At 41.6% G+C, this 17060-nt stretch overlaps 1 protein-coding gene across 2 annotated transcripts in view; it reads right to left on the bottom strand.

Moving 5' to 3' along the window:
* Nucleotides 1-17060, bottom strand: part of WDR37 (WD repeat domain 37) — an 82727-nt gene extending 65667 nt beyond the window's left edge. Inside the window, exons 1-2 of one of the 2 annotated variants that reach the window (XM_003827762.5) lie at nucleotides 16857-17060; nucleotides 1560-1737 (exon numbers count right to left, since the gene is read on the bottom strand). In XM_003827762.5, the coding sequence (XP_003827810.1) occupies nucleotides 1560-1697 (138 nt within the window). In that variant the 5' untranslated portion in view covers nucleotides 1698-1737; nucleotides 16857-17060. The remainder of the gene's footprint in view (nucleotides 1-1559; nucleotides 1738-16856) is intronic. The other variant, XM_008953093.5, reaches the window with a different exon arrangement.

The following is a 17060-nucleotide window of genomic DNA, read 5'->3' as shown; positions in this document are numbered from 1 at the left end:
TAAAGGAAGGCCCTCCAGTATGACAGGGGTCCTTGTAAGAAGAGACTAGGACAAGACACGCAGAGAGGGACAACTCTGTGAGGACACAGGGAGAAGATGGTGTTGGCGAGCCACAGAGGTCTCAGGAGGAACCAGCCCTGCTCACACCTTGATCTAGGACTTCCAGCTGCCTGGAAGGACCATGAGAAAATAAATGTCTGTTGTTTAATTAAGCTGCCCAGTCTGTTAAGCTACCCAGTCTGTGGCATTATGTTATGGGAGTCCTAGCAAAGTAATACACTAAGAATGCCAAAGCTATTTTTGTAATTTTTTTGAACACTAAGTTAAAATGTAATCACTTTTTATAGAAATTAGAACCAGGTACTGGTTTAATTATTCAATGCATAATCATCTGATTTGAGGTGAAGATCCTCTTCGTGGCAACAGTCATGTCGGGTTCTGGGTTCACACTGTTGTATTCAGTGTAGAGGTCCCGGCCTCGAAGTCCTGGCATAAAGTTACCCACATGGTCCTAACAAGATCCAATATTCACAGAAGCCAATTTCTCAGGTTTAAGCTTTATCTTCCTACAGCATTATGGCTGATGAATTTGTTCTAATTGTGAAGGAATGGTTGTAAGTTTACATATAGTTATATACATATATAACCATATATTAGATATATCTAGAGCTTATTTTAATATAAATATACTGCGTCTAGACTTCACAACACTCTTTAAAAATTCTGACAGAATTTCATCAGCTATAAACGAACTAGAAAAAGTATAAGCAAAACTTATCTTTATCAAAAATAATTAGTTCATTTTAATCCAAGGATGACATACTCACGGCGGCAGAGACAAGGATAAACCTAAGCAAAGTCACTAAAAGATCTGATTCCAAAAACTCTTCAGAGAACAGAAAGAGATCATTAAAAGGATATGATACTCTTCTTTTCTTGAGACTGTTAGAGACAGAAAACCCAGAATTGTACTGTCCGCAAGCCTGTACAAAGAATAAAACTAATCCAAACTCTCATACCCACTTTGATTTGTTATTACTTAGTATACATATGCTAACCCATCTGTGTATGCTGTTGTATTTGATAGAAGTTTTAATGAGTTTATTTTGGGGGAATTTGGGAGGGGTGATCTTTTTTCTTAGTAACCCAACCCTTTTTTTCTACTTTGGAGACCTTTATATATTTGGCTACTTTTATAACATCACAGACACAATCACCATCTTTAAAATAAGGCCTTGATCCCGGGCCCGGTGGCTCACGCCTGTAATCCTAACACTTTGGGAGGGCGAGACAGGTGGATCACCTGAGGTTAGGAGTTCGAGACGAGCCTGACCAACATGGTGAAACCCTGTCTCTACTAAAAATACAAAATCAGCCGGGCATGGTGGCACATGCCTCTAATCCCAGCTACTCAGTAGGCTGAGGCAGGAGAATCACTTCCACCCAGGAGGTGGAGGTTGTGAGCGGAGATCGCGCCATCGCACTCCAGCCGGGGAAACGAGCGAAACTCTGTCTCAAAAATCAATCAATCAATAAGGCCCTAATCAATCGTAGCTTACTTGTCCTTCTAACATGTCTCTTGGCAGTCCCGTCCTCTCCTGCTCCGAGCTGTTAGTTCTTCGTATAGAAAGGCTATGGGATTTGCGCTTCTGTTTTGTTTGGCGAGCAGTCGAACAACTTGCGCTTTCTGTGGGCATTACTTCTAAGAGGTAGTGTCCTGGTCACGCCTGCAATAAGCTAAAAACAGCAAGAAAAAACAGTGTTTCTGATACAGCGAGTTGAAACAAAAGAAAAACAGTGAAGAAGATAATGACGACTTCTAATTACAAGCTTCCTTACTATAGTTAACATTAACTATATAATTTGGAATATGACAAATTAAGATGTTTTAAGGTAGGGACCACAGCCTTTATTAAAGAAGTAATTTCTTTATCAAATTTCATTAACATCTTAAGTATCAAATGGCAAAAAGGAGGTTTAAAATTAAAAAAAAAATAGCTCTCCCTTAACCCAACAGAATTCCCCAGGCACAGTCTACTCCCCCGAGGGAACCAATGTTAATTGCATATTCTAGACTACAGATTCTAGACTCATGCTGTCCAATAGGAATATAATGCAAGTCATGGATGTAAATTTTCCAGTGTCCATATTTTTAAAAATAAAAGCATATGAAGTTACTTTTAATGATTTACTTAACCCAATACATTTAAAATATTTTATAGTCAACATAAAAAACAATGGGATATTTTATGATTACCTCTTTGAAATTCAGTGTGTATATTTACAGCATATCTCAATTCAAACTAACCACATGTGATTAAGTTATTCAAATCTCTAATTTAAATATTATGATTTACCCACTTTGGGCATTTTCTACTCCTTCCCTGTTATTATCCATCCTTCCTCCCAATTATATCACTACGTTAATTACTACAATCTTAGGTAATATATTTACACACATATCTTCTTTCTTCAACTACAGATTTTGCTATTTTGAACATTACCTGCTGATTTTTTGCTATTACTGATCCCTCCTCCCATGAACACAATCCTATCATCAGGCCAGCTCAGCACCTCACTGTCAAAGAATGCCTGACCCATATGCAGTCAAAGGCAAAGCAGGACACGCCCACGACCTCCCAGATGCCAACATGCCTCCATCATCTTCTTTTAGAGAAAAGACTGGCCCAAGTCCCAAGAGTAGGGGATGGTTCTGTGAATATATCAGCGTAAAGGAAAAATACACTAACCTTTAAAATACACATAAGGACTATGTAAACATCTAAATTCCAAGTAGACAGTTACAATGGTGACTTACGCAACAGCAATAGCCTGAGCCTCAAGGCAAGACCTTATTTCTGGTGTGCCCAGCCCTCTTCATTATCAACTCCTTAGACATTACCAGGTGCAGACACACATCCCTGAAATGCTACTCCTTTCCTTCCAAATGGCTCTCACTTACTCAATAGCCCTAACACCTCCTTACTTTGTTATAGAATGATTCCTTTTCTACAATATTTTAAAATCACTAGCGTTCCCTTCTTTTTAAACAAGTCGGCCTGTTTTGAAAAATTAGTTTATCTACACATAGAAGAGAGTATTCTTAACAGAGATGAAATGTATTCACAAAAAATTTAGAGTGTCTTCCATAAAGGTTATTAATAACATAAACAAGATCTTTCCTATTCAGTTTATTAAGCATTCTAATTATAATCCTAAATACCAAGGCTGAAAATATTTTTCTAAGAGAAAATATTGTCACTTATAAAAATTCACTTCATTTATTTTTAATATTATAAATAAAACAGTAGAAATCAACATATTTAACCTTAGAATTCAAGGAAGTCGTAGCATTTTTCTAAATATCTTTCTAAATATGAATGTGAGTATATACAGTTTAGCTTTGTTTCCTGTTTCTTACATACTATGCAGAACTCTCATATATAAATTTTGTTATTAAAACTTTTTTAAAAGCCAAGCATAACCCAAAAATGTTAGAAAACTGGAAGACAGTTTGCCTATTATTTAGGACAGTTTTTAAAAGCTTTAACTTAATCACAAGCTTCTAGTAACTCTCAACCAAAACAGTCATGTGAGTTATGAAGTTCCCAATTTTTTTTGTTGTTGTTGTTGAGACGGAGTCTTGCTCTGTCTCCTAGGCTGGAGTGGAGTTGCACGATCTCAGCTCACTGCAACCTCCATCCCCCAGGTTCAAGCAAGAATCTCGTGCCTCAGCCTCCAGAGTAACTGGGACTATAGGCATGCACCACCATGCCCAGCTAATTTTTGTATTTTTAGTAGAGACAGGGTTTCGCCACGTTGACCAGGTTGGTCTCGAACTCCTGACCTCAGGTGATCCACCCACCTCAGCCTCCCAAAGTGCTAGGATTACAGATGTGAGCTATTGTGCCTGGCCTCAACTTTGTATTTTGAAATAACTGCAGATTCACAGGAAGTTGCAAAGATGGTCCATATTTCCCCAGTGGTTACATCTTACATCATTACAGTACAATCTGTTAATTTGTTAGTTAATTTCACTAAACCAACAAACTGACATTAGTATAATGTGTGTATAGTTGTCATTCTGTTACATATATAAATTCCTTTAGGTGTCACATGTTCAAGATACAAAACACTCCCCTCACCATACAGATCACCCACACTACCCATTAGTTACCCCAACTCCCTGGCACCATCCCTCAACTCCTGATAACCATTAATCTGTAACCATCTCTACAATTTTGTCATTTTGAGACTGTTATGTAAATATGATCAAAGAGCAGTTACCCTTTTTGAGACTCTTTTTTCCACTCAATTTAATGGTTACGATCCAACCAATTTTCTGCATGTATCAACAGTTTTTTCCTTTTTATTACTAGCTAGTGTCCACAGTATGGACATTTAACCATTTGTTTAACCATTCACCTGCTGCAAAAAAAAAAAAAAAATATATATATATATATATTCTTTCCAATTTTTTTACTATTACTAATAAAAGTTGCCATGAACAATAATATACAGGGTTTTATGTGAACCTAAGTTCTCATTTCTTTTGGATAAACAGCCCAAGAATAAGGCTGCTCAGTCACAGGGTAAATGTATATTTAGCTTTAAAAAAAAAACTTGCTATATCATTCACACACCATGTAAGACACCTATTTAAAGTGCACAATTCAATGACTCTCAGTATACTCAGGAAGTTGTGCGATCATTACCACAATCAACTGTACATTTTTATCACCCCAAAAAGAAGCCCCACACCTATTTGCCCTCACTCCTCATTTCTCCCACCCACTTCCCAGCTAGCCCTAGGCAACCACTAATTTACTTTCTCTCCATATGAATCTGCCTGTTCTGGCCATTTCATAAAAATGGAATCATACAACATACGCTCTGGTCTGTGACAACCAGCTTCTTTCACTTAGCACAACGATTTCAAAGTCCATCTATGTTGTAGCATAGTGGTAATGTATTCCCTTTTATTGCCAAATACAACTGACAGACATTTGGTTGTTTCCATATTTTAGGTTATTATGAAGGTTAAAGTGCAAATTTCTTGTATGTGTATACTTTTATTTCTCTTGGGTATACCTGGAAACAGAATTGCTTATGTTTAATCACGTTTAGTTTTTGTGTTTTTTTTCTAAGAGTGTCAAACTATCAGTATTTTCCAGGGTGGCTGTTTCATTCTACATTACCATCAGGAACACATGAGAGATTCAGTTATCCACATCCTCACCAGCATTTGGTATTGTCACTACTCTTTCATGAAAATTTGTCATACATGAGAAATTTTGTGCCAGGTATACAACACAAAGTCATCAAGACAGGCTATTTAGGGTGTCCACCACCCCAGTAAAACACTGTTTGTTTTTTTGTTGTTTTTTTTTTTTTGAGACAGAGTCTCGCTGTCGCCCAGGCTGGAGTGCAGTGGCTCAATCTCGGCTCACTGCAACCTCCACCTCCCGGGTTCACGCCATTCTCCTGCCTCAGCCTCCCGAGTGGCTGGGACTACAGGCGCCCGCCACCACGCCCGGCTAATTTTTTGTATTTTTAGTAGAGACGGGGTTTCACAGTGTTAACCAGGATGGTCTCCATCTCCTGACCTCATGATCCACCCGCCTCAGCCTCCCAAAGTGCTGGGATTACAGGCGTCAGCCACCGCGCCCGGCCTAAGACACCGCTTTCTTAAGGATAGTCACCCTACTCTGCTGTCAAACACCGAATGTATTCCTTCTATCATACTGCATGTTTGTACCTTTTAACTCTCTTCTCATCCTCCCTCCGCCCCCGACTCACACCCTTCCCGGTCTCTATTATCTACCTATTTTCCCACTGTTTACCTCCATGTGTTCACATTTTTTAGCTCCCACATGTGAGAACATGAGACATGACTTTTTGTGCCTGGCTTATTTCACTTAAAATAATGGCCTCTGGTTCCATCCATGTTGCTTCGAATGGCATAATTTCATTCTTCTTATGGCTGAATGGTATTGCAGAGTGTGTGTGTGTGTGTGTGTGTGTGCGCACCACATTTTATTTATCTAGTCATCCGTCAACGGGCACTTAGGTTGATTCCATACCTTTGCTATTGTGAACAGTGCTGTGTAAACCTGCAAGTGCAGGCATCCCTTTGTCACTACTTTTTTATTTAGCTGTTCCGTTAGGTGTGTAATATCTCACTGTGATCTTAATTTGCATTTCCCTGATGGCTAGTGACACTATCTTTTCATGTGCTTGTCATCCACATATCCTCTTCAGTGAGGTGTCTCTTCACACCCATTTTCTAACAGTATTATTCGGGTTTTTTACTGTTGAGATTTAAGAGTTCTTTACATACTCTATAGTATGAATTATATGTCACATAGGTTAAGCTGCAAATCATTTCTCCCAATCTGTTGCTCTTCATTCTAAGAGTTTTTCACGAAGCAACACTTCTTTAATGTTGATAATTTTTTCTATGCATCACACTTTTAAAGTCATGACAAGAACTTTTCATGAATCCCTAGGGGCCAAACATTTTCTCCTGTTTTCTCCTGAATTTTTTATAGCTTTCTGTTTCACATCTAAATTTATTACCTATATGGTACTGACCTTTTTATAAGGTGTAAAATTTAAGTCAAGGTTTTTTTGTTGTTTGTTTTCACCTGTGTATCCAATTATCCCAGCCTCATTTGTTGAAGATGATCCATCCTAGATTGAACTGCTTTGGACTTTTGTCAAAAAATCAACTCACTGTACTTGTGTGGGGTTATTTCTTGGTTCTCTATTCTGTTCCACCGATCTACATATTTATCCTTCCACCAACGGCAGTGATATGGTTTGGCTATGTCCCCAGCTAAATCTCATCTTGAATTCCAATGTGTTGTGGGAGGGACCCAGTGGGAGGTAACTGAATCATCGAGGGGCAGGTCTTTCCCGTGCTGTTCTCGTGACAGTAAGTCTCACAAGATCTGATGGTTCTATAAGGGGGAGTTTTCCTGCACAAGCTCTCCCTCTCTGCCTGCCGCCATCCACGCAGAATGTGACTCGCTCCTCCTTGCCTTCTGCCATGATTGTGAGGCCTCCCCAGCCATGTGGAACTGTAAGTCCAATAAACCTCTTTCCTTTGTAAATTGCCCAATCTCAGGTATGTCTTTATCAGCAGCGTGAAAACGGACTAATACAAGCAGTTTCTATTATTGTTCTGTATGATGTCTTAAAATCAGTTACAGTGATTCCTATTAAATCTTTCTCCATTTTGTTTTAGCTATTCTAGTCCTTTGTCCTTCCTTTTACATTTTTGAATTATCTTTTACATATCTACAAAAATCTTGCTGGGATCTTGATAGGAATTGTGTTAAATCTGTACATCAATCTGGGGAGAAATGGTATATTTATTATGCTGAGTCTTTTAATCTATGAATACAGTATTTATTTAGATCTTACTTTCCTCCATGTCAAGGTTTTTTCTGCATAAGTCCTAGTATCGGGCTGGACGAGGTGGCTCACGCCTGTAATCCCAGCACTTTGGGAGGTCAAGGTGGACGGATCACAAGGTCAGGAGATCGAGACCATCCTAGCTAACACGGTGAAACCCCGTCTCTACTAAAAAATACAAAAAATTAGCAGGGCGTGGTGGCAGGCACCTGTAGTCCCAGATACTCAGGAGGCTGAGGCAGGAGAATGGCATCAACCCGGGAGGCGGAAGTTGCAGTGAGCCAGGATCGCGCCACTGCACTCCAACCTGGGTGACAGAGCAAGACTCCGTTTCAAAAAAAAAAAAGTCCTACATATCTTTTCTCCATTTTAGACTAACATCTCTCTTTTTATTTTTTGTGTAAGTTTAAATGATACTGTACTTTTATTTTGGTTTCCACATGTTAATTGCTAGTATAAATACAACTGGATTTTATGTATTAAACGTGTACATTCTTGCTGAACCTAAAGTTCAAGATTTTTTGTGGATTCCTTGGGATTTTCTATGTCAACTATTAAGTCATCTAAAAAAAAAAAGGACAGTTTTATTTCTTCCTTTGTGGTTTGTAAGCCTTCTATTTCCTTTTACTACTTTATTGATTTGGCTAGAAATTCCAGTACTATCTTAAATTACTATAATGACAGCAAACACCCTTGCTTTGCCCTGAATATTCGGGTGAAAATATTGTGTTTCACCATTAACTTTGATGCCAGCTATAGATTTTTTTGTAGGTGCTGTTTATCAAGTTGAAAACGTTTCCCTCTACCATTCATTTTCTGAGTTTCTTTCATGAATGAGTGCTGAATTCTATCATGTTTTTTTCCTAGTAGCTTTTTTTTTGACCTACTGACAGGACCAATTACACTCATGACTTTCAAACATTGATCCAACCTTGTAGCCACAAAATAAACTGCACTTGTTCATGGTGTATCATTCATTCTCTCTCCCTCTATTCTCTTTTTTGCCTTCTCGTGGGGTAAACATTTTTTATAATTTCATATTTATTTACCTACAGTATTTCTGAGTTTGCCTGTTTTGTATAAATTTTTAGTGGTAGCTCTAGGTTTTACATTATACATTTACAGCTTATTGTAGTCTACTGATTATCAACATTTTACCAGTTCACATAAAGTATACAAATCTTACTTTCCTCTATGCTTCTTTACCTTTCCCCATTTATAACGTAATCACAAATATTTCCTACACATACACTGAGAACCACACCACGGTTATGCTTCAAATTCCAAACACAATTTAGAAAATAAACGAATACTAAATTGGCCGATATTTTTGCTGTCCATTCTTTGTTCTTCCCTCCTGATGTTCCCACATTTCTTTTATCATTTCCTTTCTGTTTGGAGAATTTCCTTTATTTGTTATTTTCATAGAGTAGGTCAGCTGGAGATAAATCATGTGAAGGAAGTTTTCACTTGATATAAAATTCTGAGTTGATAGTCCTTTTCCTTCAGCACCTGAAAAAAATGTCCTGCCACTTCCTTATGCCCTCCACAATTTCTGATAAGATCCACTGTCAGGCCAGGCGCAGTGGCTCATGACTGTAATTCCAGCAAGCGTGAGGGAGGCCGAGGCGGGCAGATCACCTGAGGTCAGGAGTTCAAGACCAGCCTGGCTAACATGGTGAAACCCCGTCTCTACTAAAAATACAAAACTAGCCAGGCGTGATGTGGCATGCCTGTAATCCCAGCTACTTGGGAGGCTAGGGCAGAACTGCTTGAACCTGGGAGGCAGAGGTTGTAGTGAGCTGAGATCACACCACTGCACTCCAGCCTGGGTGACAGAGCAAGATTCCATCTCAAAAAAAAAAAAAAAAACAAAGATCCATTGTCACTCAAATTGTTTCCCACTACAGGTCAAGTGGTATCTCTCTTACTACGCTTCTGTCTTCAGTTTTCAGAAGTTGGCCTGGATGTGTCTTAGCATCTTTGTGTTTATCTTCTCTGGGTTTATGCTGCTTTTTATGTCTGAAGGTGTATGGCTTGCCAAGTTTAGGAAACATACAGCAGTGATTTCTTCAGACACGTTTTCCCCCCACCCCGTCTTTCTCTCTTTCTAGACCTCTGATGACACAGATGCTGCATCTTCTGTTAAAGTCCCACGGGCCCCTGAGGCTCTGCTCACTTTTTTCCAGTCTATTTTCTCTCTGCTGTTCAGATTGGGTAACTTCTATTGTTCTATCTTCAAATTGACAGCTTCTTTGGTCTGTCCTCTCCTTTCTGCTGCTAAGCCATCCACTGAATTTATTTCACATATTCTATTTTTCACTTTTGAAATTTTGTGTTTCTTTTTTACATCCTGTATTTTCTTCCTGAGGCTATTTGTCGTTTGTCTCGAATGTTAATTGGTTATTGAAGCATTTCTACAATCGCTGCTTTAAGGTCCTTGTCAAATAATTCTAAACTCTGTGTCATCTCTACGTTGGCATCAGTGGTCTTTTCTTACTGAGGTTGAGATTTTCCTATGAGTGATTTTCCATTGAAATCCTGACATCAGACTCAGGATCTGATGTAAGTCTTCTGTTAGAGCAGGCCTCTGCCAGGTGGATGTGGACGGTGAGGTGGAAGTTGAGATTCCCACTCAGCCTCCACGGACCCCTGCATGAGAAGGAAAGTTCAGCCTCCTGCCGAACTTCCACTCCCACCACCAAGGCTGAATCAGGGCTGCCTCCGTGCTGCTCCCTATACAGTCTCCCCCACACCACAGGGGGGTGGCCTCATGACCACAGGGCAGCAGTAAAGTTCCTGAGTTTTGCAAGGTCCCTCTTATGATACCCTAGCAGAAAGGAGGCTGTGCTCTGTCACCACCCAGCAGAAGTAAAACCCCAACTCCTCAGCCAGTCTTCTCTGACAGCAACCCTGCAGAGAGGAGCATCTCATCCCAGCTTGTCATGAGTGGGAATCTGAAGTACCTGCCCAGCCTCTGATTAGCAGGGTGAGGGTGGTGCCGCAGGGTTTCCTGTGATATTTAGCTGGAGGAAAGTACTTACCATCGAAAAGTTCTGTGATTTGTAGGCTGCCCCTTTCCTGGTCTTTCAGACACAGAGAGCAGGCTTTTCTTGGGCCTTGTTTTGTCTGGGTCCTTTTATACCTGCGCTGCTAGCTTATCCAGCACAACATATGAGATACATGAGGCAAAAAGAAAACTCACAGAACTAAGTTTGGTGTCATTTCTGTGGTCCCAATGTACGAAGGAAGTCTACCTTCTTTTCTCCATCTTTCAGTCTCTTTTTTTTTTTTTTTTTTTTAACAGAGTGTCGCTCTGTTCCCCAGGCTGGAGTGCAATGGCACAATCTTGGCTCACTGCAACCTCCACCTCCTGGGTTCAAGCAATTCTCCTGCCTCAGCCTCCCAAGTAGCTGGGACTACAGGTGCCCAACAGCACATCTGGCTAATTATTGTATTTTTAGCGGAGACAAGGTTTCACCATATTGACCAGGGTGGTCTCTAACTCGTGACCTTGTGATCTGCCGCCTCAGCCTCCCAAAGTGCTTGGATTACAGGCGTGAGCCACTGCACCCGGCCCACTCTTACATTTGTTTTATATATGTCCAGTGTTTTTAGATGTACTTCATGGGAGGAATAAGGAAAAATAAGTCTCCATCTTTCCGCAAGCAGAAAGCCAAGAATCATCTTTTATTCTCAAATTGCATATGTGTAGGCCTATTTTTAAAGGAGAAGTAAGTCTTGCTTTACAACATAAAACAGTTACTTTGTAGTTTATGGAGTATGTTTTGTAAAGGAAAAAAAGAAACCACATCAAAAGCCTGTGAAAGCTGTCCTGATATGGCCTCAGAGAAAAAGGGAGACTCTATCTTCAGTTAAATGAAGCAAATAAAACCAGCAAAGGGTTTCCCTTCCCTCTCTTAAGAACTTCATCTGTAGAAACATTCTGATGCATTCCAGACATTCTACAAGTTCGTTACCAAAAATGCAGAGATTACAATATCACCTTTCCTTTCTCATCAAAATTATAAGTTTTGGATCACTGATTTTATCTCGCTGGCTATTCCAGCCTCTCCGTAAGTTGCATGGTGTTCTCTTTGGTTTAGCTTGCTTTCTTCGCCACTTCACAAAATAGTCAATACCGCCGGCAATCTTTTTCTGCTGATCAACTGCAACCAAATGTATGCATTTCCTACAATCACCTCCCTGGAACTTGGCACCAAATACAGATTTTTTCATACTGGAGTAATCTTATCATCTCTGTATTCACACCCTCCACATTTTTTCCCAGCGTCTGTATTGGTCCTATCACCACTTCCTTCCTTTCACACCACATCCTCCATGGAAACTCAGTCCTTGGCCCAAAAAAAAAAAAAAAAAGCTCAAGACCAGAAGTGTTTCAGAATTCAGATGCTTTCAGATTTTGGAATATCCGCATATACATAGTAAGATATCCTAGGGATGGGACCCAAGGCTAAACTCAAAGTTCATTTATGTTTCATGTATACCTCATGCACGTAGCCTGAAGGTAATTTTTTTTTTTTTTTGAGATGACGTCTCCACTGTAGCCCAGGCTGGAGTGCAGTGGTGTTAACCTTGGTTCACTGCAACCTCCATCTCCCAGGTTCAAGCAATTCTCCTGCCTCAGCCTCCCAAGTAGCTGGAATTACAGGCACCCAACACCATGCCCAGCTAATTTTTGTATTTTTAAGAGAGACGGGGTTTCACCATGTTGGCAAGGTGGTTTCGAACTCCTGGCCTCAAGTGGTCTGCCCAGCTCGGCCTCCGAAAATGCTGGGATTACTGGCCTGAGCCACCACAGCAGGCCTCCTGAAGGTAATTTTATTTTGCCCTAGGGGATCCTGAATAAACTATGTTGCGCACCCACATTTTGACTACAACCTGTCTGTCACAAGTAAGGTGTGGAAATTTCCACTTGTGTCATGTTATGGATTTTGAATTTTTGGATTAGGATGCTCAACCGGCAGTAGCATAAATCTTATTTAAATGTTTAATCACCAGTTTAGGGGGTTTTCAGGTTGGTATCATGGGAAGAGGGACAAGGAAGTGGCAGGTGTTTGTAAAACTACTGAAATGGTATACCATGGAATCTAAAATAGACAGGAAGGGAAGTGAAAACAGAAAGAATTAATGGAGAGATACTGGAAGAAAGTTGGTGGACTGGCAGATCTACCAGAGGCTGAAGAGCTACTACAAAGAATTGCTGTAAGGCTCAAATGGATCAATAAATACAAAGAGTCACTAATCCTCATAACATCCCTATGAGACAGAGTTCCCAAATCCAATTAAGAGCCTTTCAACACAGTCATACATCACTTAAGGACGGGGACAGGTTCTGAGAGATGCATCCTTAGGTGATTTCATCACTGTGGGAACATCGCAGAGTACACTTACACAAAGCTAGGTGCACAGCCTACTCCACACCTAGGCTAGATGGCCCAGCCTGCTGCTCCTAGCCTACAACCCTGCACAGCATGTTACTGTACTGAATACTGCAGGCAACTGTAACACAATGGTATCTATTTGTGTACCTAAACATATCTACACATAGAAAAGGTACAGTAAAAATAGAGTATTACAATCTTATGGGACCACCATCTTACATGAGGTCTGTTGTTGACCAAAACATCATTTGTTATGTGGCACCCGATTGTATTTAACAGACTAAACACTAATAAACTGATTATAGAACTGTAAAGAGAAAAAACAAACTTCTTCACTCCAAATATAACTTTCTTTAACCTTTATGCACTGTTTTACCTAAATACAAGCAAAGAGAAACCTGAGATTCCAAAACGTAATTATTTTCCTTCAAAATATTCACATTTACCCAATATTATTGGACAGATTACCATATTACAAAGAAGGCTTATGGAGATTAAATGTCCTTCTGGTTTTCAATAAAACATTATTTTCAAGAAACTATAAATAGTCCCCTCTAAAAATTGAATCTCTTTATCCTACCATGGATTTAACAGAATAAACGCTCCTTCTGAACTCCTGACTCATTTAGTCTGTCCAGTTCACCTGCCCTTAGTATATGTTGCCGTGTACGTAATACACCCCCACTGCTTGTAAGCAGTCAGAACAACAGGCACACAGCTGTGATGCAGCACAGTGCTCTACACACAGCAGGCACTGGCCAAACATTCGACTAATTAATGAAACCCATAAACACACTGTGTTAGCAAGCTGAATTCCTCATCTGTAGAAATGCTGTAATATTGGGCCAGGCATGGTGGCTCATGCCCGTAATCCCAGCCTTTTGGGAGGCCCAGGCAGGCAGATCACCTGAGGTCAGGAGTTTAAGACCAGCCTGCCCAACATGGTGAAGTCCCGTCTCTACTAAAATACAAAAATCAGCTGGGCGTGATGGTGCACGCCTCCCATCTACCCTGGAGGCTGAGGCACGAGAATTGCTCCACCCTGGGAGGTGGAGGCAATGGTGAGCTGAGATCATGCCGCTGCACTCCAGCCTGCGTGACAGAAATGCTGTAATATTAAACAGCATCAATGAACACTTAGCTTTCTGCTCTTTCTCAAAAGATTCTTTCTATATTTTTTTTTTGAGACAGAGTCTCGCTCTGTCGCCCAGGCTGGAGTGCAGTGGCGCGATCTCAACCCACTGCAACCTCCACCTCCCGGGTTCAACCAATTCTCTGCCTCAGCCTCCTGAGTAGTTGGGGTTACAAGCACCCACCACCACGCCTGGCTAATTTTTTGTATTTTCAGTAGATACGGGGTTTCACCATCCTGGCCAGGCTGGTCTTGAACTCCTGACCTCATGATTCACCTGACCCGGCCTCCCAAAGTGCTGGGATTACAGGCATGAGCCACTGCGCCTGGCCAGATTCTTTTCAATATTTCCAATATTAATTAATTTGTAGCTATAGAAATTATCATTCTCCTAAGTGTGTATAATTTGAGGAAGGCAGATAACATAACCAAAGTAGCTTGAAACAGCAATATGACAAATTCTTTTCTTTGTGACACAGAATCTCGCTCTGTCTCCCCAGGCTGGAGGGCAGTGGCGTGATCTCGGCTAACCGCAACTTCTGCCTCCTGAGTTCAAGTGATTCTCCTGCTTCAGCCTCCTGAGTAGCTGGGACTACAAGTGCCCACCACCATGCCCAGCTGATTTTTGTATTTTTAGTAGAGACGGGACTTCACCATGTTGGCCAGGGTGGTCTTGGACTGCTGACCTCAGGTGATCTGCCCACCTCGGCTTCCCAAAGTGCTGGGATTACAGGCATGAGCCACCACGCCCTGCCAACAAATTCTTAATTTACACTTTCATTTGAAACAAAAAACACAAAACACTACTTTCAGTTTCATATCCAGTAGGATTTTAAACATTTTTCTTTCATCAAAGCAAAAACACTTGCTTAAGTGGTTAATTTCACAAATGTTAATCACATGCAAAAGAATGGTTAAAGAATATAATGTCCACGTGGCATTAAAAATAAATTGGAGAAATAAATTGAAAATTGCATAAAATGTGATGGAATTTCCACCAGAAGTTTAATCAAGTTTGTAGTAACATTTTATCGTAATAACACTGTTAGACGAATTCCTAGTGGGCTGAGACACCAAATTCAACTTCTGAGCAATATCGAGGAAGAGAATGGTCTCTACAGGCAACCTCAGAAATCTGTCATCAGTATTAACCTGCTTAAAATGTTTTGTCATTGACGAAATGAAGGCATGGAATACATACACCATCAATTCTGTGGATGACAATCAATTAGGAAATACCATTAATCAGATAAATAGCCATCAAGATTTTCAAAAGATCTCAGTAGTTAAAAGAATAACTTTAAACCAAGGATGAAATTCAACAGATGTAAAATCTTTTCCCTGAAAAGAATAAGACAGGATAAATATGAAAACTCTATCTTAGTTTCACCTTGGGGAAAGGGACTTAGGGATTTTAGTTCAGGGCAAATGCCCAAAGTGAACAGCCTAACATAGCTACCCAAAAAGAGGAGGAGGGAAACACACTCACTCAAGATCTCCTGTATACAGCACTTTGCAAAAATGGCTGGCATATATTACATAACGTAACCTTCCCAGTAACAAAATGAGGCTGATATGAACACCATGTTAGAGGACAGGGAGTGGGGACTTAGGAAGGCCTTGCCCAAGGTCACACTGCTGTTGAGACGTGGCCAGTGCACACGAGTCCCTACTCTGTCTCCTGTGAGCAGTATTAATAGAAAGGCAGCGTCTAAACCCAGGGGATAACAGATCACTCCATTTGTTCCACATTGGTGAGTTCATATTTACATACCGTGTTTAACTCCTGGGACATATCAAAAGCTATTTTGAAAGACTCGAATTTGATCAGGAAAGTAACCAGAACAGTGTGTGTGTCTGCTGAGGTTGGGGGAAGTTCAGAAGACGAAGAAAGTTCCTGGAGATATAACTATCTTGAGCTTTCTCATTCAGAGGTAAATAATTCCTGCAATACTTTTATGACCGCAACTCACAGGCCAACATACTGAATTTAAGAGAAAAACACTTGAACTTCAATAAATGAAACTTCCAAGCAATTAACACTTTTCTATAATGGTATCCGCTTCAAGGGACGAATGATTTACCGTTTAAGTTAAATGACAAAATCTCTAAAAACCTGGCAGACCTTAAGCTATTTTCACTCACAACCTGGAAAAATGTATTTATTCAACTTGGTTTAGTAAATGAGTACATTATTATTGTTGCTCTTGTGTTATTCCGGTGAACAGCTGTCTTAAAATGTTTCCCTCCAGCGGTGGCTGCTTTCAGGGGGAAGGGAAGGAAAAGGAAGTCTTCAAAAGGGGAACAATATCATGGCGCTGTGTTAATCACTTCAGCATCCGTCACTCCACACTCACCACCCTTCTTGAAGCCGACCATCCCCACTCTTTGGATAGAAGAAAGGCCATTCTCCTCTCTGAAGGGCCTCCCAAGTGCTTCCCTGGAGACGCACTTCCCCGGGATGCTCAGGCCGAAGCAAAGGGGGCGGGGAGAGACCCCGGGCCGAACCCTTCTGCCCCCAACCCCTCCAGCGCCGCCCCGGGCCCTCCAGCGCCCCGACTCTTCCTGGACTCCGACATCTTCTGCACCGCCCCGGGCCCCGATCCCTCCCGCACCCTGGTCCCTCTGGCACCGCCACGGACTACTCCTGCGCCCCGACTTCTCTTGCACCCTGAACCCTTCTGCACCACGGCCCTTCCTGCACCGCCACGGGCCCTCCTGGGACCCGACCCTTCCTGCACCACCACGGACCCTCTGCATTCCAAGCCCACCTGCACCCCATCCGCCACTATGCACCGACTGCCCCTGCACCCCCTTGAGCCCTGCAGTGTCCCGACTCCTCTTCGGGGCATCCGGGGAACGACTCGGCGCCTGACAGGTAGGAAGATGGCGGCACTCACCTGTCACAGCAGCTGCGCCCGCCACCCCCGGAGCCAGCCCGGGTCGCGCACCGCCAGTGAGTCCCTACGACGCGGCCCCCAGTACTGACCCGAAGACGCGCAGGACACCGCTGTCTCCGCACTGACGCGACCCCACAACCCCAACCTGGCGCTAATGCACTTCCGGCGTCGCCGGAAGTCCCACCCCAGTCCCGCGCCTCTGGG

This window comes from Pan paniscus, chromosome 8, assembly GCF_029289425.2.
Source record: "Pan paniscus chromosome 8, NHGRI_mPanPan1-v2.0_pri, whole genome shotgun sequence".
Taxonomy (NCBI): Eukaryota; Metazoa; Chordata; class Mammalia; order Primates; family Hominidae; genus Pan; species Pan paniscus.
This window is presented reverse-complemented; position numbering and strand designations above follow the sequence as displayed.